Source organism: Ovis canadensis, chromosome 3, assembly GCF_042477335.2.
Source record: "Ovis canadensis isolate MfBH-ARS-UI-01 breed Bighorn chromosome 3, ARS-UI_OviCan_v2, whole genome shotgun sequence".
In the NCBI taxonomy this organism is placed as follows: Eukaryota; Metazoa; Chordata; class Mammalia; order Artiodactyla; family Bovidae; genus Ovis; species Ovis canadensis.
The window spans coordinates 139,365,816-139,388,069 of NC_091247.1; the positions used below are offsets into that span (position 1 = coordinate 139,365,816).

Here is a 22,254-nt window from a genome sequence, read left to right on the forward strand (position 1 = left end):
TCCTGGGAAGGGTGATCTGGCGGAAAAACCATCTACTCCCATAAGGCCGAGCCGCGGGGCAGTGCCCAGGGGCTGGGCTGTGTCACCGCCCCCGCCCCGCAGGGCTCCCCACCCCAGCCCATGTTCCACTGTCCTATGGGAAAGCCCCAGCCAGCCCTGTGCACAACCGGCTACCCGCTCTCTCTCGGCGCCCCCTCTCGCCCCAGTCTCCTGCTGATGTTTTGGTTTCCCTCCAGCAGTACTTTTCCTTTCCTGGCACCAAGATAAGTATGAATTTTCTGTTCTGTATCTGCAATAAACCGCATTTATTCAGACACAGTGGTAGACTTTTCCTTCTGGATTCCAAGGTCATCGGGTTTGATATCCACCGCCAGTGGCTCACTGCAGTTTCTTTCCCACACAGAGCTTGGCCTGAGCTTGAAGCCAGAGGCCACCAGGGAGTTTTGAGAGTTCCCAGACAGGAGGGACTGTGTCTTTTATCCACTGAAGACTATGCATGACATATACCAACTTTCTTCATTGATCAGATTTTCAATTCATGAAAGTTTCGTTACCCTTGAAAAAAAGTTGTAGGTTTGATTTCCTTGCTTAAATTGTCCAGTCATTACAGCTCGTCATAATTCAATTAGTTGCTGATAGTTGCATATTTTCAAAAGCAATTGTAAAAATTTGAGTGTTTTATAACACAAAATCGCATATGTATTTTAACATGTTTGCTATGATGAGGTGAAAGTGAAAGCGTCAGTCTCTCAGTTGTGTTCAGCTCTTTGCAACCCCACGGACTGTAGCCCGCCAGGCTCCTCTGTCCATGGAATTCTCCAGGCAAGAATACTGGAGTGGTTTTCCATTCCCTTCTCCAGGTAATCTTCCTGAACCAGGAGTCGAACCCAGGTCTCCTGCATTGAAGGCAAATTCTTTACCATCTGAGCATAGAGCCTTCAAACATAAAGTTAGGAGAACTGTCAAAGACCCTGAATGGCCCTGTGACAGGTCACCGCTGACCCTTACCCCAGCTACAGCACAGAATCAAGGCAGACCCAGGAGGATTTGCATAGAACACAGGGTCAGTGCAGGGTCTGGGAGGTTCAACTCAAACCAGGGACATGCAGGTAGACGAATGTGAGTGTATGCCTGAGTACCTTCTCTTTAAAGTGTGGTCCTCATCAGCATAGAAGACTGATGATGTTGGATAAACAGAGAGGACACACCTCCTGGTGATCCCAGAAATTCTTTGCTAAGTAAACACACAGCTGCCAAATGCTCACTGCCTAAAAAGACACAACATACCATTGCAGCTTTGACAGTGAATGTTCTAGCTCTGAAGTGAAAAGCTTACCTGCAGTAGTCTGAGGCCGACAGAGAGAAGCCTGGCAACTGCCCGTGGCAGCCTGTGCTCCAAGGGGGTGTAGCCTCACCTTTCAAAAGCAAACCCACTGTTGGGTACACCGCCCCCACCCCCCCTCCAGGCAGTGATGCAGTGTAACCCACCTTTAGCCCAAGGACAGAAGAGATACTTTTGACTTGTTTCAAACAGATTAAAAACTTCCCATGCTCCTTTAAGTACATGATTAAAGAAAAGCTTTCCTGTATCTTTTGTAGGCTTAGCAATATATCACAGGGACTTCCCCCGTGATCCAGGGGTTAAGGCTCAGAGCTTCCAATGCAGGGGGTACAGGTTTGATTTCTGGTTGGGGAACTAATATTACACATGCCATGCACTGTAGCCTAAAAAAAAAAAAAAAAGCTGAACTTCTTTTAAAAACAAGACCAAACAAAACCCCACAATAGATCACAGATACATGTTTTCCTGCTCACAATGACTTTCCCGTTTGTTAAGGGCAGATGGATGGAAAATACAATTTAGTTAACGGGTATGTGTGTATGTTGTACAGCATCATAATAGTTGTGAAAACAGATGCTTTCTTATTTGCTAGCACTCTGGTAACAGATCTTAAAGCATTAACTCATTTAATTTTCACAGAGGCAGGCAGTGTTCTTCCTTCCACTTAACAAATGAGGAAACAGAGGCGAGAAAGAGAAATGAACTTAGTTCAGTTCAGTTGCTCAGTCATGTCCGACTCTTTGCAACCCCATGAACCACAGCATGCCAGGCCTCCCTGTCCATCACCAACTCCCGGAGCCTACCCAAACCCATGTCCATCGAGTCGGTGATGCCATCTAGCCATCTCATCCTCTGTCATCCCCTTCTCCTCCTGCCCCCAATCTTTCCCAGCATCAGGGTCTTTTCAAATGAGTCAGCTCTTCGCATCAGGTGGCCAAAGTATTGGAGTTTCAGCTTCAACATCAGTCCTTCCAATGTACACCCAGGACTGATCTCCTTTAGGGTGGACTGGTTGGATCTCCTTGCAGTCCAAGGGACTCTCAAGAGTCTTTTCCAGCACCACAGTTCAAAAGCATCAATTCTTCAGTGCTCAGCTTTCTTTATAGTCCAACTCTCACATCCATACATGACCACTGGAAAAACCATAGCCTTGACTAGATGGACCTTTGTTGGCAAAGTAATGTCTTCGCTTTTTAATATACTGTTTAGGTTGGTCATAACTTTCCTTCCAAGGAGTAAGCATCTTTTAATTTCATGGCTGCAATCACCATCTGCAGTGATTTTGGAGGCCAGAAAAATAAAGTCAGCCACTGTTTCCACTGTTTCTCCATCTATTTGCCATGAAGTGATGCGACTGGATGCCATGATCTTCGTTTTCTGAATGTTGAGCTTTAAGCCAACTTTTTCACTCTCCTCTTTATCAAGAGGCTCTTTAGTTCTTCTTCACTTTCTTGAGAGAAATAATTCAAACACCAGCAGCCAAATGCCAAAGCTGCCCTAAACTGCCTCATGAAGCTGCAACTACAGTGGTAAGACCCAGGAATCAGGCTGCCTGGGTGTGATCCATCCTAACTACTTGCAGTTTCCCATAAGTACCACATTTCCCTCAAGAACTTGGGATTCTGGTCCTCACCCCACCGCTACCTAGCACTGAGACCTTGAGTCTTTCCTGTCTCTCAATCTGATCCAACATATAATGGCATCCTCTGCCTAGACAACCCCTGTTTATGGCAGGAGCCTTTCTGTTTCTCTTGGAATTTAATCCACATGTAACCAGCAGCCTTATTTCCCTTCAGGCCTATGTCTGCACAGACACTTCTTCTCCCTCAGAGACAAGAGAGAGTTGCCAGCTTTACAAATGGGTGTATACATAGTCAAGACTTCCAGCATGTTGGATGGAGGAGTTAATTTGCCTGGAACAATATTATCTCTGGACCTTGGCCAAGAGAATGTACAGGGCTGCTCTGAGACCTTGTGGGGGCTTCTGGCCCAAGAACACTTCTTAGATTTTATGAGAAAGAAAGACTGGTCCTTAGTTTCCAGAGCAGGGTGGCATTCTAGTCAAAAGGATGTCAGAAGTGGGGTCCTGGCTGATTTGGGGCTTCAGGAGGAGATTGAGGCCTTAGTTGCTGCCCCAAACACTCACTCTAACCCAGAATCGGGAGAACACATGGGTGTTCCCGCATGCCTAGCTCCATCCCTGCAGGAGGGCCTGTTGGAGACTGAAGGTCAAGTTCCCCATGGATCCCATCTCTCCCAGGCTTCAGGAGCCAAGAGGCTGCCAGGAATTTCTCTAGGCCTCTGGTTCTTTTTTGGATTGGGAGGGGGGCTATTCAAGCTCTAGTTCTGGCTACCCCACCAACTTTCCCCTGTAGCCTTGACCAAGTCCTTTTCTTTTTTGTATTTCCTTCTCATAAAATTAAGGTGCTGGGCTGATGGTCTTGTGAGCTGTCTAGGTCTGATTCTCCACAGGCAGAATATTGGTCTGAGGGTGTGGCAAGCCCAGGCTAGGAATTTCAAATCCATCCTGGGGGCCCCTCTTCCTGATCCCTGTCACGTTATTGCCTCCCTCTGGTGCTCAGGGTCCCCAAGGCTCAGATTTCAAGATTAAAGGCCCACGTACCTACGCTAAGACTGTATCTCTCCCCTCCTCCCTAACCGGGGGCGGGTATTGAAATTCTCTCTCTGCTCCTTTCTCTGCCCAAGGGGTCCTGCCTCTGCCCTCATGTCCTGCCCCACTTCCTTGCTGTCCTGTAATATCCCCCTCTGGACCTAGGAGATGCAGGGTGAGATGGGGATGGTTTTGCAGGGGCTGCCTCAGCCAGTCACACCAGCAACTCCTCTTAAACTCTGCCTCCCACTGCTGCCAGAGGCTGTGATCTGCTAGTTGATTACTGCCCTGGGCCTCACCCTCTTGGCAGCTCTGGGTTTCAGTACCTGGGAGACAGGCAGGGCCAGCTGGAGCCCTCAACTGACTTTCTACTTTCCATTTAAGGACAGCACTGATGGCAGGTGAGAAGAGATGTGGAGAGGAGGCGGGGACCCTGTCTCTCCAAAGACCCCACCTCTTCTGCAGTACCTGTGGGTTCTGGAGTAGGAGTGCCTGGGTTCAAATCTCCATTCCACCACTTTCATCTGTAAGTTCTCAGATAAGCTACTTGATCTCTCCAAGTCTCCTCTTCCCCATCTGTAAAGTGAGGGTAAGAATAAGAATACCTCCCTTATAATGTTGACTTACAGATTTCAAGAGATTATCCACATTACAGAACCAGTGCAGTGCTTGGTTCATCGAAAGCCCTTGGTAAGAAGTTGACTATTAGTGCTACGATCATTATTCTTTTGTCCTCGGACTGAATGGAATCTCAATATTCTCAATCATCCTTCTGCTTCCTCCAGGTCAATGGTTCCCAAACTTGTCTGCCCATTTAAACCACCTGGAATTTAAAAATTCCAAAGCCTGCAACTCCCCAAATGAATGAACCAGTTATTATGGGTGGACACAGGCATCAGTGATTTCTGAAGTTCCTCAGGTGATTCCAATGTGTATCAAGTTTAGAATCCGTTACTCTGTGCTGTCCAACCAATTGAAGGGTTTTTCTTTGGGGACAGCAATTTGTCCTAGAAACCTCATCCACTGTCTAACATTTTCCCCAGATCAGTCTTCTGGACAAGTAAAATCTCTCTTGTTTCACTTTAAGCCAGTTTTCTTTTGTGCTGAGGGAGTAGAATAGTTTTCAGCCTACACCAAAGACTCAGATAGTAATATTTGCTGAGCTTCCCTTGCCTCAGCCCTTCAAGGGAGTGACAGTAGCTTACCAGGGGTCAGCCAACTCTCAGACAGGGGTGCTGGCACTGGATGCTGGCAGCTAGTCACAGCCAGAGACCAAAGGGGTTTTCTAAATTCTGCTTTCTGGGGGTTCCTCTTCTATTTCATCACAATTGACCAAGTACCCATGTTCAATACGGGAGTAAATATAAGCCTGAGCTTCCTGTTTAGTTGGTGGTAGAGACACACATGAAAGGTTTAATTATGGGCATTCTTCATAATAAGAGTTGAAAGTGAGTGATGCAAAAAGCATCGCAGCAGGTGACAAGTTGGTTCAAGTGGTCTAGAACCTTCAGGAAAGGCTATGTGGAGGTGAGGGGGCAGGGGTACATGAACCCACTTGTATGACTCTCTGGAGTTTTCACATTTGATCTCAGGTATTCACTAGAGTCACCCTGTGAAGCGAGGGTGATTATCCTTATTTTGCAGATTAGGAAACTGAGGCTCAAGGAGCTAAGTGTCCAAGTCATGGGACCAGGAATGGGCAGAGGCAGGCCGGATTTTGAGATGCCCAACCTAAGGATCTTCCCCACACCACTGCTGCTTTCTACCTGGGTCCCATCATCTTTTCTCCACTTTTCATGCTTTCTCTGCCTTCAGGCCACTCTCTCACTCTGACCCATCCCAATCCCTGGCTCCCCTTTTCTTCCTCTGAGTCTATTGGTTTTCCCCTGTGTCTCTTGGGCCCAGAGGCTGAGGCTTGGCTTATCTTTATTACCAAGAGCTCCCTGAGGGGGTTAAGATCAGGACTAGGGCTGTGCAGACTTGAGGTGCCCAGACTAATGTGGCAAGCATCCTGACTTGACCAGGACTTGTCCTTGTTTAAGCAGTGAAAGTCCAGGCAAAGAGGGGCCATTGGTCAACCTGCCAGGATCGGAGAAAAGCTCTATCTGTGTTTGTTTAGTATATTATAGTGCTTTGTGCTTTTTCACTTGCCTTATGGGATTGACTCTGTGAGGAATAGATACTCTGATTTCTTTAAGTTTCTGAGGTTCTACTGGAGGTGACTTGCCTAAGATCAGTGAAAGCAGAGCTGGGTGCTGCAACCAGCTCTGTGACTAAATTTTAAGCTCACTTTCTCTTTTACATAGAGTCTACTGGAGACTGTCCACTAAACAATTGCCGAGCAGTTAGGAAGGCACAGAGGCTGCCCACAGAGCCCCTCCCAGCCCTGGGATGCCGCTCGCTGGTGCTCCTCAGCACTTGTCTTGCTCTAGCTGTTGGCAGCTGGGACTTCAGTCTCAGCTTTCACAAAAGCGTTTACTTATTGCACAAAAACAAAGAAGGACATAGGAAAAAAAAATCCACCTACAATCTTTAATAAACCAATTCACTTCCTATGTTGCTTTTTAAACCTGCCTTCTTGGCATTCTTAATTTTTATGGGTTCATAGCATGGATACCATTGTGTATTTCCTCATTTAACGTTGTATCATTCTGTAATGATAATTTTAGATAATTGTATCAAAGTGGCAAGCCATCATTTAGTCATTTTTCTGAGTCTGGACACTTAGGGCTTTTCCCCTCAATAATATTTGTCATTGTTATAAGTTTTGGATGAAAGTCACCGTCCATTTAGTTCCAGAGGGCAAACACACTTTTTTTTTTTTTTTTATAGGCTGACACTGATGCATGTTGAATGAGCTTTGCCCACACTTGCTGTCGGGGTAGTGCTTTCCAAAATATGGTCCACAGGTGCTTTGTTACTGGTTTGAGAGGAGATACATACAAAATATGAGAATGATCATTTAGAAACAAATTGCAAATATTTTTCCTTTTAGCAATGTAACAGTTTTGGGTCTGTTTAATCTAAAAATAAAAAAAAAAAAGGTTTGTATTTCATATACCTTAAAGAAAATCTCCTTTTGGTTTTCCCAGGTGGTTCAGTGGTAAAGAATCCACCTGTCAAAGCAGAAGATGCAGGTCAATGTGGGTTTGATCCATGGGTCTGGAAGATCCCCTGGCTAAGGAAATGACAACCCATCCCAGTATTCTTGTCTGGAAAGCCCCATGGACAGAGAACCCCGGTAGACTACTGTCCATGGGGTCACAAACAGTCGGACATGACTGAGCACGCGTGCATGCAAAAGAAATCTCCCATTAAGGTAATTCATTTTTATCCTATTTTACAAAAGCATTGGTCTGTAAGAGATTGGGATGGGGAAAGAAAAATAAAAAAGAGAGATTTGAGGGTAGTTCGTCTCTTGGACTAGAAGACCATGTTAAGTCTTGCGAGATGCTCAAAGAATCTACAACCACAGACCTTTGGTGCCACAGGACCTCATCTGTCCTGCACTCGAGGAGCCCGAGTGTATGGAGTGACGCATGATGCACCCAGAGAGTGTGGGCAGCCTTGGGCAGAGTCCCCTGCTTTCACTCGCACTCAATGACCACAATACCGTGTTTTTCTGTGATCAAGATTTGGGTGATGGTAACAGTGGGGAGCAGAACCAGGGTGTAGGACGATCATTACTGTTGCCCCACCAGGATAATGCTGGTGAAGTCTCCACCCTGGTCCCAGCTGTGGTTGCAAGGCAACTGGACACCCCCTAGATTTGCCCCAGATCTCCTGGACACACCCCCAAACCAACAACTCAGTGGTGGAGTTTCTTAAGAAGATATCAAGATTTGGGGGGAAAACTGTATAGGAGTTTCCAGCTGCTTGACCTGCAGAGACTATTGCATTCTAATCTCTAAATGGCAAGAGATGAATGATAAATAATCGAGTTGGGGAAGTTTGTCTGCAGTGTGATTTCTGCAACTCCTACGTGTGAGATTTTAAACAGATGTTGCTGGCAAGGCAAACTAAACACAAATACTCCCCTCCCAGGCTTCAGAAGGTGCCCAGCCCAGCAAATGCGTGCATATATAGGGACTGAGCCAGATCTCCCGCCAAAGGAGTCTTAGCTCCTTCCCTCCCCATTCTCTGCCTCCTTTTATTCCCTTTCTCTTGTCTGCATCTCTGGATGCTCCAGGAGCCATGAGCCACCAGTTTAGCTCCCAGTCAGCGTTCAGCTCCAGGAGCAGGCGGGATTACAGTGGTGGTTCCTCTGCGGGCTCTGGTGGTGGGAGCCGGGCTGTGAGGTCTGTGTGTCAGGCCCGAGGGAGGTGCAGCAGTGGTGGTGGTGGTGGGTATGGGAGCCATGCAAGGGGGTTTACCTCCAGGAGCCTGTACAATCTGGGTGGCAGTAAAAGCATCTCCATCAGCCTAGTGGGGAGAAGTGCCAGTGGTTTCTGCCAGGGTGGGGGAGCAGGAGGGGGGTTTGGAGGCAGGAGCTTTGGAGGTGGTGGTTTTGGGGGTCGTGGCTTTGGAGGTGGTGGCTATGGAGGAGGTGGTCTTGGGGGTGCTGGGTTTAGGGGTGGCAATTTGGGGCTTGGGGGCTTTGGTCCATCTTGTCCCCCAGGGGGTATCCAAGAAGTGACCATTAACCAGAGCCTCTTACAACCACTTCACCTGGAGGTGGACCCTGAAATTCAGAGGGTTAAGATGCAGGAGCGGGAGCAGATCATGGTTCTGAACAACAAGTTTGCCTCCTTCATTGACAAGGTGAGTGCACCAGGGGCAGGCAGTCTCTGGGCTCTGACCAAATGACCTTGTACCCTGCCGCCTCTCATCACATTGTCTCTGGTGGTGACAGTCACTTCCAGCGTGGGTGTCCTGGGACCTTAAGAAAGCATTGACCTCATTTAGGCCTCCGTTTGACTTCTTGAGGGGTTCATCTTTGTCTTTTCATTTTGGCAGGAAAGCAGATCCAAGGAATGAAAATACCCATCAGACAAAATACATGATGTGATCTCACTCACCACTTTCACTTTCCATCCATCCATCCATCCATTCATCCACCCACCCGTCTATCCGTTTACTCATTCATCCATATACCTTTCACCCATCTACCCATTCACCCACCCATCCATCCATCCATCCACCCACCTACCCACTTACATAGTCATCCAGCCCACAGACATTTACTAAGCATCTACTGTATGCCAGACACTCCAGGTGTTGCAGGTCCTGCCCTCAAGGAGCCCCAGAGCTAAAGGGAGGAGGATTGTGGCAGTGTGTGGGAGGTGTGCTGATAGCGACATCGCTCTCTGCGCCATAGCACAAAGGAGGCTGTGATGAGCTCTGGGCTGATAAAGGTCTTGAAGGTGGAGAAAGAGTCAAACAGGTTCTCAGGGCAGAGGGAGTTTCCAGGCAGAAGAACCAGGAGGCCTGAGAGTTTGATGCTTTTAGGAAATTTCAAATGGTTACAATTTCTGGAGAACATGGCACAAGAGAGGAAGGAGGAGGAAAGTGGAGACACAGAGCAGGGAGAGCGAAGCCGAGTGGGCACACTGCAGCAGAACCAAGCTGACGACTCTGGTGGGGATTGCTGGGGGTCAAAGCCAATGCCCTGCTATATAGGAGTCTGTCTGAGCTCCTCATTTTAGCTTATCCAGGGCCAAGAATAGGCCAGATGGAGCCAAAAAACCCCCTTCTCCCTAGTTTAAACCTCAGGTTAGATTGGGTCGGGTCCAAACCACCAAGCAGGGGCTAGCAGAAGAGATATGGAAGAGACCTTCCACCAGCATTTCCTTTTGCCCAAAGGTGGTGGAGGCATGGAAGCCACTGGAGGCGCCCCAGAAATTTCTTTACCTTTGGGGATGTAGTGGGAAGCACCCTGGGATCCAGAGACCCCTGCAGGCTCAGTGACATTCCCTCAGACCTCAGAGGAGTTCAGTGTTGAAGCCAAAGCTTGACCTATCTCTGATTGCAGGGTAGCCATTGCCAAAGTCCACCACTGGTCTGTGTACCTGGCCTCTGATATCTGGGTGAAAGCTGGGGCCAGGACACGTGGGTGAGTTGGGGGTGGAGGGATAAGAATGTTGAAGTCCAGAGGCAGCCAAAGGGGAATTCAACAGAGCAAATTGCTTCTGACTGCTTCTGATCGCCTTGGATGAGACATTTGGCTGAATATCATCACACCTCAGGTATATGCAGGGACTAAGAGGGCTTGATGGGAACAAGGAGATGACAGATGAAGGAGATACCACTGAAAGGTCAAGCTGTATCAAAGGCAGGAAGAAGACAGGGTTGGGGATTGTTGAAATGGCCATGGGCAGCTGATCTCCTGAGACTCTGATTTGATTGTGGTTCCTGAGAAGGAGATGGCAACCCACTCCAGTGTTCTTGCCTGGAGAATCCTGGGGACGGGGGAGCCTGGTGGGCTGCTGTCTATGGGGTCGCACAGAGTCGGACACGACTAAAGCGACTTAGCAGCAGCAGCAGCCATTAACAGGACATCTGTTCAGGTTTATGGCATGGGGCAGAGGGCACAGGCCAAAGTTCAAGTGCCTATGGTTTCCTGCCCTTCCCTGAGGGCCTGGACTGTGGTGACCACGAGGAGAGTACTTATCCAGGAGGGCTCTGGCCTGGCTGGAAGAGAGAAGGCTTCTATCACAGTGGCTTCTGACCCTACCTTCTGACCTGATCTTCCTGCGTTTACCTTTAATCTTGTACATCCTATTCTCAGCACCACACCAGTGCCATCCTTTAAAAACATACCACATCACTCCATTTGAACCCTCTGTTGGCTTCCTGTCTCATCAGAAATAATAGCCATGATCTTATTAGGCTCTATATGATCCGGCCCTCTAACCCATAGCTGCTGCTAGTTCCTGGCTTGCATTTGTGAGACTGAGGCCACATTGCTGCTACTGGGTAGAACCACTCTCAAACTGCAAGGCTTAGTGAGCAGAGTGAAGGCAGGAACTTAGCTCACCAAGGTACAACTCAACAACGTGACCCTGTACACCTTCTCTGACTCTACTCCTGTTTTCCTTTTGCTCCCTGGCATGCTATTACATCCCTCAGCCTCCTGTACCCCACCGTGGACCTGCCTCAGGGACTTTGCACTTGCTATTCCCCTTGCTTGGAACTCCTCCCTCCAAGGAGTGGTCCAGCCGAACCCCTCATCTCCTTCAGGTCTTTGCTCACACACTGCTGTCTCAGTGAGGCCTCCCTGATCTCCCTATTTAAAGGCGTACCCCCTATCAGCATCCCTACCCCCCATAGGTGTGTTACTTTTCTCCATGGCCCCTACAGCCATTCAACAAACTGTGTAGTTCACATTTGTTTCCTTATAGTCATCTCTTCAAATAGATTGTGAACTCCTAGAATGCAGGTATTTTGTCTGTTTTATTTATAGCTGTATCTCCAGCCCCAGAATACTGTCGGGGATCTGACAGCTGCTCAATAAATATGTGTTGAGTGAAAAATTGAGTCAACCCTTCCGGTGTCAAACTTGGGCTCTCAGAGAGTGGGAATGGAGACAAAGGCAGGTTTAAAAAAATTTATTTTTTATTTTTTAGAATTAATGGCAAAGGAAAGGGATCCCAGGAAAAAAGGATGAGGGACCCAGTTCTTCCCACAGAGACAGTGCCCTGGCTTTGTTCAGCTGAGCTTGAACCCTCTGTTCAGGCCAATGAGCAGGGTGGATGGTTGACACTAGCAGCAGTGCCAAAGTCTTAGCATCTCATTAGTCCACGGTGTTTATGAAGTGTCTTCTCTGTGCTGGGTGCTGTGTGTCTACGGGTCTCAGCACCTGGTGTCCACTGGAGAACAAAGCCTGCCTTCCTGGGGCTCACATCCCATTGTGGGGAGGAATGTGCTAAAAAGCAAAAGACTGAAATCACGATAGATGCTACAGGGGAAAAGAACAGGGGGTTATGAGGGGGAGACCCCAGGGGTGCCATCCTAGTTGAGATCTAAAGAGAGACTAGGACTTCGCAAGGCAAAGAGTTGGGGAGACCTAGGCTGCTGGAAGCACTAGGAGGTGATTGGAGTGTCATTTGCAGGGGGAGAGGGCCACAGGAGGTCGAGTGGGGTGTGCTTTATCCAGGAAGAAGCTTAACTCTGCACGATGTTAAGTTTGATCTGGGTTACCCGGGCTTCTCCTGAGTACTGCTGCTGGGACACAGCCCAGCAGTGTTTAGGGGCCCCTGGGGAAAGATCATGATGGCTTTCAGTGATTTTTACAGTGGTTAAATCTCATGAAAATTGCCTGGCACTCCCTGAAGTCAGCCTCTGACTCTGCAGTTTGGGTGACCAATGAAAGCCATAGTGTCTTCGTCTGGGGTGGGGGCTTGGCTAACCCCTTAGCACTCAGAATTGTCCCACTGCCCCTTCATTGTTTGGCATAGAGCTTCCCTGTGGGACCATAAGATCCTTTCCTCTGGTCCCCACAATGCAGAGCACCCAGTCTCTCCCCTCCCTGGGATTGCCACCAGAGTGACAACTGGCCGGGTGGCAGGGATTTCTCATGGGAATGTCACAAACCAGGTCGACAAGCTGTGAGGGCGGCTGCTTTATCTCTTGCTTTGATAAAGCTAACAAAAACAAGCCATGGGAAAGAGTATTCTCTGGGCACATTCCAGCCTAGAGTCAGAGCCAAAGGAAGTTAATAAGGGCTGGCTGCTCAGATGGACAGTCTCAAGGCTGGGAATTCTGTCCGCCCTCAACTCCTTAAGCATTGTGGAGAACTATCTTCATGGTTCCCCTCCGACAACGCAAAAGAGTATGTTAGCCTCCTCCCCCACCACTTCCCACATCTTCTGGGTGGCTCCTGGAGGGCATGTGTGTGTGTGTGTTTATGTGTATGTGGGTGGGTATGTGTGGGTGGGTATGTGTGTGTGTGTGTGTGTGTGTGTGTGTGTACACACACCTGAGCAAAGCATGGAGAAATCCACTGTCCTCACTTAAGGCATGGGAGGGGAGGCTCCCCCTGCAGGCGGCAGGTGGAGGTAGGACGAAAATTTATAATCATCATGGGAAGGACAGTCCAGGACTGGATCTGCACAGCCAGCCAGCTTTCTGGAGCCTGTACTTGACCTTCACGTGCACAGCTATCCGGGAAGAAACAGTGAGAACACAGTGTGAGGTCAGCTCTCCATCCTCTGTGCTAATGAAGGAAACTGCAACATGGGGGTTTCCCAAATACTAGTTCGATCCGTGAGTTTGGAAATACCTATAAAAGCATTTGATGGACAGTAATGAGATTAGTTATGGCTCAGATGGTAAAGAATGCAGGACACCAGGGTTCGATCCCTGGGTTGGGAAGATCCCTTGGAGGAGAAAATGGCAACCCGCTCCAGGATTCTTGCCTGGAAAATTCCACAGACAGAGGAGCCTGGTGAGCTACAGTCCATGGGGTTGCAAAGAGTTGGACACAGCTGAGTGTGCACACACAACTCTCACACAGGCAACGTCAAAGTCCTTACTTTGGGGCACTAGAAAGAATGACATAACTTAAAAAAATGTACCTACTTAAAAAATTCTGTCCAAAATTCTTTTCCCTCTTCGGTTATTACAGAGTACTGAGCAGAGTGCCCTGTACTATACAGTAAGTCCTTGTTGGTACCTATTTTAAATATAGTAGTGTGTAGATGTCAATCCCGAACTCCTAATTCAAGAATTTGAAAAAGAATAGATGCATGTATATGTGTAACTGAATCTCTTTGCTGCACACCTGAAACAGACACGACGCTGCCAATCAACTACACCTCAATATAAAAACATGGCTAAAATTTCATGGTTTTTAAACAAAATTCTGTCTGGGTCATGGGAACATTTAAATGAGGTGACCTTCCTGAAAAACACACTGGGCAGCAATAGAGGTGGTGGGTTGCGGGATGGGGGCACCTGGGCTAGTGTGTTCAGGAATCAGTTTAATATTCGAAGTCAAAATTATTCCTCCCCTCCTCTTACTTTCTCTTCTCCTCAATCACATGAAGTGTTTCAGCCACAGAGAGACATGAGCCGTGGGTGTGCCGGTGTTTCAGATGCTCTGGGTCACCGTTTCCTGAGGTTGGCATGGGGAGCTGAGGGCGGGGATGGGCAACTCTACTATGTGAGCTGATAGAACCAAAGGAAACAGGGTACCACTCGGATGGAGGGGACTTGCCTTCAACAGCAGAGTTCGATTAGTGTAGTTTTTCAGCAGGTTGACCTTACAGTCATTGGTCAGCCATCAGAAACCATACTGAACTCATGCATCCTGGTCCTAGAAAAAGAGAGCCTTCTGGCCCCCAGAGGGGCATCCTGATTCTCCGAGGTCTGGATATGCTCTGGGGCTGCACCTGCTTCTACCCGTGGGACGGCTGCTTGGACCCACGGCTTGGGGGTGAACTTGGAGGTTTTCTGTTCTTAGGTGCGATTTCTGGAGCAGCAGAATCAGGTGCTCCAGACAAAATGGGAGCTACTGCAGCAGGTAAACACGTCGACTCAGACCAACAACCTGGAGCCCATCTTTGAAAGCTACATCATCAAGCTGCAGAGGCAGGTGGATTTTCTCAGAGCGGAGCAGATGCGCCAAAGTTCGGAGATCAGGAGCATGCAGGATGTTGTGGATGACTACAAGAACAAGTGAGGCTCCAGGAGGAGCAAAGGGGTGGGGAGGAACAAGGCAGGGGCCTGGCTTACGGGGCGAGGCTTGCTGTGAGTGGGTGAGGGGTGGAGGGGCCCTGGACGTCAGGCGCAGCCGGGCAGGCTCTGCACCACTGCATAGCTGCACAGGCACCATTTTGCACATGGTAGCCTGGGAGTGATGGTATTGCCAGTCAGCTCTCAATTGTATTGGGTGGGGAGGGGAAGCAGAGGACCTTCTTGGATGTTGGAGTCACATAAGCCTGGGTTCCAGGGTGGGCTTAGCCACTTTCTGACTGCCTGCAAGGTCAGCTTTCTAAGCCTTTGGTTTTCACATTGGTAAAGTAGGGATAGTGAGTACCTTCCTTGTTGAACTGCTGTGAGGGGGAGATCTATGGCCTTCAAATTTGAGCGTGCACCAGCTTGTTGAAATCAGATTGGTCTGGGATGGGCCCAGAGGGCTTTTATTTCTAATATGCTTCCGAGTGATGCTGATGCTGGTGGACTGGGAGCCACATATGGGGAACCACTGGTTTAGATAAAATATTCTTAATAGTTCTTAGACTGTTTTTGCACATATGAAGCACTCAATAAGCACTAGCTATTATTAGTAATAATGGTAGGAGTGACATGACTTACTTAATTCTAGGTCAGCTGCTCCTGTCCCATACAGGCAACTGAGCAGCCTCCCCCCCCCCTCCCCCGGTCCCGTCCCCTCTTTGCTGGGGGTGTAGGGTGCTTCTCTTAACTCATCTTAACGTGCTTACTGCGTTGAGCAGTCACGTGTGTGAGTCAACAAGGGGGAAATGAAATGCACACTGAAGGTGACGGGGGCAGAACAGCAGGTGAAATTTTTTTTCTCTTTTAAAAAAATTTAGTAAAAGTGGTTGCTATTTAGGTTATCATTAAAAAAATGATCGAACTGGACAAATGTACAAAGGTAAGATATAAAATAAAAAGGACATTTGGGGGATGTTCTATGTGGCTCTGGATTTTCCACATTGTGGGGTTGTGCCCTCTATTGACCTGGAGAGCCAGGAGGTGGCTCCAGCTGCTTGTCAGTGAGAGTGGCAGGCCCTGGCAGGGGACACAGAGTCCAGGACCATAAAAGTCTGGGCAATTCCGAGCCTCCCACTGCAAGGAAAAATCTCAAGGAGCCAAGGGCAGCCCTTGCAGCCTGTCTGTGTTTCTGGCCTAACCCCAACAGGTATGAGGAAGAAATCAACCGGAGGACTAGCAGCGAGAATGACTTTGTTGTCCTGAAGAAGGTGAGGGATGGGGGTGTCCAGAGGGGGGCTGTGGGTTCAGGAGGCTGAGAAGAGGCAGGGACTCCTTTGGGATGCGGTAGAACTGAGGGGTGGACAAGTGAGCTTGCGGCCAGCTTGTCAAGGGTGTTTCCTAAATGCTGGGGCCCTGACCCTGAAGCAGTAAGTCTCAAAAGTGTGTTGCTATATGAATCTTGAAAAGTTTTTGAGTGTTTAACCTCTCCAGAGTCCTGAAAGTGGAATTAAATTAAGTGGGCAGCATGTGAGTGTGTTGTGTGGGAGCCTTAGGACCTGGGGTGTTTTGCATGACCGGCCAGGATGAGGAGCTGCTGGACACTTCCTTCTGGCCTGGGAAGCCCACGTTTGCTGGCTCCTTATTTGAGTGAGGAGAGGAAATTTGCAGGCAAGGAAATAAACCCAGAGAGGCTTTGCCATTTGCCCAAGGCTGCCCAGACAGCTAGTGGCAGGGCAACCGAGTCAGACTGTCTTCGCTTGCTGTTTAGGATGTGGATTCTGCTTATCTGAGCAAAGTGGACCTGCAGTCCAAGGCAGACACTCTGCTTGAGGAGGTCGATTTCCTGAAATATTTATTTCAATCGGTGAGTGAATATCTCAAATATTTCTATGAGATGATGAGCTCAGTCCTCATAAGAAAACTTTCTCTTTTCTACATCTGTCAGGGGGTGTGAGATGTAAGAGGGGAAAGTCTGACACCCAACCTTACCCCCTGGGGGTGCCTCTCACCAGTCACCTCAAGTCTGTGGACCTGGAGTCAGAATCATTTCAACCCCCAAAGCTCAGGATTCCCGGTGGGGCCCTGGAGATGGGAGCTGGGAGACGGTGAGACAGTCTCTGCTTCTGTCTGGAAAGGAAGGTTAATGCCCAGGACATATGGGGTAAAACCAGCCAGACAGCTTTATCAGCACTGGGGAGTAGATGGGGCCATTAGGGAACTCTGTGGGAGAGGGCAGTGTGGGTCTTAAAGGGAACACAGATGAAGACTGGAGAGGTGGGGATAACACATGCTTCCCAACCCTGGTCTAACTTGGAGGCACCTTCTCTGGACTGGATGCTGTGCTGGGAGCGGTACTGGGTCTTGGGTATCTCCAGTCTATAGATGAGAGAACAGGGGCACTGAGAGACTGAGTTCCTTGCTCAGTCACCCAGCTGGTTAGCGGTGGAGCCCAGATGCTAAAGCGAGTCTGAGTGTCTACACACATGGAGTCCTTTCTGCTGCCTCTGGGAGCTCATGTGCTCTCAAGGAACAAGCCTGCCTGGCTGGGGGTCCAGCTCAAGATGGCGGCTAAGCCAGAGTAAGGCGGGATGGAGGGTCCAGGAAAGGTATGATGGGCAGCCCTGAGTTCAGGCTCCCTTCTTCTCCTCTGACCCAAGATCTGGATGCCTGTACCTTTAAGAAGGTCCCTCTAGGCACACAACAGTGATTCTAAGAGCTTTTCCCAGAGAGCTTTTCTCTCTTAAGGCTTCCCCAGAGAGCCTTGGGAGGGGGCATAGAGGGAAACTGAGGTCCCGGGAGGGGAGTGGAAGAAGTCAGCCTGTGTTCCATGCCTTGCAGGAGCTGTCTCAGATGCAGACCAACATCACTGACACCAATGTCATCCTGTCCATGGACAATAACCGCTCCCTGGATCTGGACAGCATCATCGATGCCGTGAGGATCCAGTACGAGGAGATTGCACAAAGGAGCAAGGACGAGGCTGAGGCCCTGTACCAGACCAAGGTGAGCATCACCATCCCCAGCCCAGGCCTGGTACCCTGAACCGAGCACACCTCCCAGAACTTGTATTGTCTTTTTCTTATTTCTAAAGTAAAACATGTTTGCTATAGAAAATTTCAAGATTACAGCTAATTACTCATATCCCACTACCACTATGAATATGTCAGCATATTTTCCACTTGTTCTTTGTAGCTAACCTTTATTGAAAACTCACACTTATCAGGCACTGCACTAAGTGCTTTTATACACAGAATTTCATTTACTCCTTACAACAACGCTATGAGGTAAAGATTCATTTATTGTTTTACCAATAATAGAGTATGAGGTTACTAATAATAGTAGAGCTCTTATGGTTGGGAAGTAGCAGAGGCAGAAAATTCAGGTGCACCATCTACACATCCATGCTCTCAGCCACCATGATGTTTTCTTATTTTTTCATAATGATATCTTTAAAAATATCTTTTTATATTTTTCTCTTTCATTTATTACTTGAGAATACCTTTCTCTGACATTAAATATTTGACATCATTTTTAAGAGCAGTGTGGTATTGCATGGTAAGAATATGTCTCCAGTTTTCAGATAAACATCTTTGTAGCTAAGTTTTGGGGCACACCCTTGGTGACTTGTTTAACATAAATGGACTCAGAACTTTCTGGAGGGCGAACACAGCAGTTAAAGAGTCAAAGGCCAGTCACTCAATTCTGAACACCTGGAGCTTGAGATCTGTTTCGTGGATTACCTGTGACCATCTCCAGTCGTGGCTGGCCTCTAGCCCACTGTCCTGCAGGCAGGTGTTCTGAGTGCCATGGGTCTGGCAACAGACTGGGGAGATAGATGGTCAACAGTGAAGACTTCAGAATGCAGAGATGCACTTGAGTCCACCCTTGTTTTCTTCAGAGGCACCCCGCTCTGCTTCCTCTGTAACAGTCATCGAGAGCCTGGTTTTGTCGATGGCATGCAGGTGGAGGTCCTCTTGATGGAGCCCATAGATACAGGAATGGAGATAGAGAGGAAAATGGGAATCAAGAGGGAACATGCTGAGGGCCTCTGAAGAAGTAAGGTCCTGAGTGTTAGAGAAATCATTCTGGAAAAGGGGAGGAAGGAATATGGTGGGATGGGAAAAGTGAGAGGGGCCCAGTATAGGCAAAGTTTAGATGTGGGAAAAAGGAGGTAAAAGGGGGCATCAAGAAGCAGGTTTGTCTTGTTTGGTCCTGAGTCTGAATCTCTGTCTCGAGATATAGGCATCTGTGTGTGTGTGTGTGTGCGCGCATATCTGTGTGTGTGGTGTCACAGTTCACATGAGGGAGGTTTGGTACAAGTGTGAGCGTGTGTATGGGGGATCACAGCTCTAGGGAGGCTTACTCTGGGACCTTCCCTAGGGGAGAGCAGCCTTGGACAGGGTCTGGGAAGGCAGACTCACTCCTTCCTAGAGGAGTGTGTGATGAGCAGCAGGCTGACCCTGATGCTGCCCTTAACCCTCAGTACCAGGAGCTCCAGATCACAGCGGGAAGACATGGAGATGAGCTGCAGACCAGCAGGATGGAGATCTCCGAACTCAACCTCACCATCCAGAGGCTGCAGGCAGAGATTGGCAACGTCAAGAAGCAGGTGAGATGTAGGCTCAGGGTGGCTGATCAGAGCTTCTACCTCCCATGACACCCCGCCTCACGAAGCTCTGGAAACTCATGCCCCCCATGGTTCTTCTCCTTGACTCTCCCGAGTAGATCGAGCAGATGCACACCATCATTTCTGATGCAGAGGAGAGGGGACAACAGGCCCTCCAGGATGCACAGCAGAAGCTGCAGGACCTGGAGGCCGCCCTGCAGCAGTCCAAGGAGGAGCTGGCCCGCCTGCTACGTGACTACCAGGCGCTGCTGGGAGCTAAGCTGTCCCTGGACGTGGAGATTGCCACCTACCGCAAGCTGCTGGAGGGAGAGGAGAGCAGGTGGGCTGTGTCTCCGGGCCAGAGCGCAGGCTGGGTGCAGCCCTGGAGCAGTGGGATTATTTAGAGAGTGTCTACTTATACAATCCCAGCTTTCCTGGGAAGACTGGTAGCTCAGGGTGAGCAGAAACGTTCAAGTCAGAAGCAGAGGACATGCGAGTAGGGAGCATCATTGTCATCGCTGTCCTATTCCCCAGTGCAATGTCCCTAATATCACAACTTAAGCCACTGCAGCCAAGTGGTGACCCCCAACGCTAAAAGGCTTCGTGAAAATGCTTCAAATTCCCTCTGCCTGCACTGGCTCCCTGACCTCTCTGCTCCCAACACACCTCCCCTGCTCCTGATGTCTCCTGGCTGATGATTGCTTTCCTTCAGGCTTTGCCGATAATGCTGACTGTGTGCACCTTGGTTTTTACAGGATGTCAGGGGAGCTGCAGAGCCAAGTGAGCATCTGTAAGTAGCAGAGCCCAGGAGTGGGGCTGGTTGGGGCTGGGGGAGGGAGGGCCCATGAGAAGACTGGCCAGCAGAAATCTGGCAGCGGGCATTTTTGTGTCCAGTCCTACACAACGAAAAGCAGAGTAAGCAAGGACAACTGCACAGCCCAGAGAAATAGGTTGAAATAATATACGACTTTAGTTTTCCTTTATTTTGATTTTTATGATGCCTAATAATTAGTAGTGGCTTAGAATTCTTCAGGGTGTAGCAATAATGAAAATGCGCCCTACATTCCTTTGTAATAGGAAGAATACTTCTGAAATGGGGAGACTTTGATCCATGCTTTTGGCAAGTCAGATGCGGCCAGTGATGAAGGATGTAGGGGGCTGCTTTGAGGGTAGGTGCAGGTGGGTCCGCCCTGCCCAGCCCTCTAACCTCCTTGTGGGCTGTCCTTGCCCCCACAGCTGTGCAGAGCAGCCAGCTGACCATCGGCGGAGGTGCCCGGGGCTCTGGAGGTTACAGCGGTGGCGGAGGTTACGCAGGCGGCGGAGGTTACGCAGGCGGCAGCAGCAGTGGAGGCTACGGCGGCGGCGGCTCGCGCGGGGGCTCGGGCGGCTACGGAGGAGGCTCTCGAGGGGGCAGTGGAGGCGGTTATGGGAGCGGCAGTGGGAGCTACGGAGGGAGTAGCAAAAGTAGCAGCAAGTACGGGGGCGGAAGCGGCGGCGCCTCCCGAATGCAGATAATCCAAACGTCTACCAGCACCTCCCACAGGCGAACCCTGGAGTAGAGCGCCAGGCTTCTGGGATACCAGGCTTCTGCAACGCCTCGCGGCTCACAAGCACCACCTCCTGACCCCACCCGCCAAGCCCTTCCTGACCCCCATCCCCTTACCTTTTCCCGATGGGTCTCAGCAGTTTTGCGAATAAATTCCACTCTAGACAGGGAATCAGGTGGATAATCCCAAACGGCAGATCTCTATTTGGAGGGCACTGACAGGTAGTCCAAACACAGCCAGGAACATTCTCAAGCCAGATGCCTCAGCTGGCCCAGCTTGGGGACACTTGCGGATAATGGAGAGTTGATGTCAGGTATACTAGGTTTCTCACTCCAGGTTCTTTTTCTCACTCCAGGCTCCCCTTCTTGCACCTGGGCTTCTCTGTGAATAATAATCCATTCCTTAAGGCTGGGGTTCACAACCTCCAGGATCTAATATTAGCCTGATGACCTGAAGCAGAGCTGATATAATAATAGTAGAAATAAGATACACAATAAATGTAATGCAATTGAATCATCCAGAAACCATTTCCCCCCACCCTCTGGTCCAGGGACAAATTGCCTTCCACAAAACCAATCCCTGGTGTTAAAAAGGTTGGGGAACGCTGCCTTAGGGGACTTGAAAATGAGGTCTTTGGGTGAGTAGCTGAGGAAAAGGCAGGCCACCTTGATAAGGAGAACTTCTGTGCCAGGGGTCGGTTCCTGCCTCTTGGTCTGTAGCCCCATCCATCACTATTGCTGGAGAGTGTGGATTTACACATCAGACACCTGTAAGTCCTGTCTGGTCCTGATTCTGAATCTCTGTGTCAGGAAACATTATCCCTTGGGTTAACAGCCCAAGACGGGGTGTTCAGAAAGCAGAAATGCTCGTCTTCAGGGAGGACTGTAACTAGCAGTGAGTGAAGGAGTCGATGGACAGCAGTCTGGTTCTATTCTGTCCTGACTTCCTTTGGAAGCTCCATTCTTTGGAAGTGTGGCCCCTCCTGAACTCTGCTGGAGAATTGCCCAGCAGTCTGGGCACGTGCAGCCCAGCACTGATCTGTCCAGGTGCCCAAGCCCTGAGGAGTTTGAGAATCACACTTGGGTCTTGGGAAGGTTCAACCCTGAACTAGTCTGCAAGCTGCCCATTGTTTGCAAGGTACAGCTTCATGTTCTTCCCAGACTGCAAAGTTCCTCCTGACTCTTGTTCTCTGTGATTCTCTCTTTGTGAGACTCTGACTGTTTATTTTGGGGGTCACGTAAGATACTTGAGAAATGCTGGAGGGGACAGGATGGGGAAAGTATGACCAACTAATGGGGCTTTGTGGGCCTTGAGAGACGGCCGGCTTTGCTGCTTAGATCTGGATTTACCTCCGCTTGTTCGCTGAGTCCTAATACGATGTCCATGTCAGGGACACTCCTGAGGCATCTGCTGGACTCAGTGTGGGTTCCCTAGGAAGTACTGTGACCTCAACATCTCCTGGTTGAAGGTTGTACCTTGAAGGGCTTGACATTTCTGGTGTCTCTACAATAAACTTTCTGTGTTCTCCAAA

The 22,254-nt window shown here is 49.2% G+C and overlaps 1 protein-coding gene across 1 annotated transcript; it reads left to right on the forward strand.

Annotated features, from left to right (window-relative positions):
* The first annotated feature begins 8,147 nt into the window (after positions 1-8,147).
* On the forward strand, positions 8,148-22,254 carry KRT77 (keratin 77). Its single transcript, XM_069580746.1, has 9 exons — positions 8,148-8,714; positions 14,356-14,570; positions 15,778-15,838; positions 16,339-16,434; positions 17,409-17,573; positions 19,054-19,179; positions 19,296-19,516; positions 19,932-19,966; positions 20,413-22,254. The coding sequence occupies exons 1-9, from the start codon at positions 8,148-8,150 to the stop codon at positions 20,733-20,735; spliced, it is 1,809 nt and encodes a 602-aa protein (XP_069436847.1). The 3' UTR covers positions 20,736-22,254.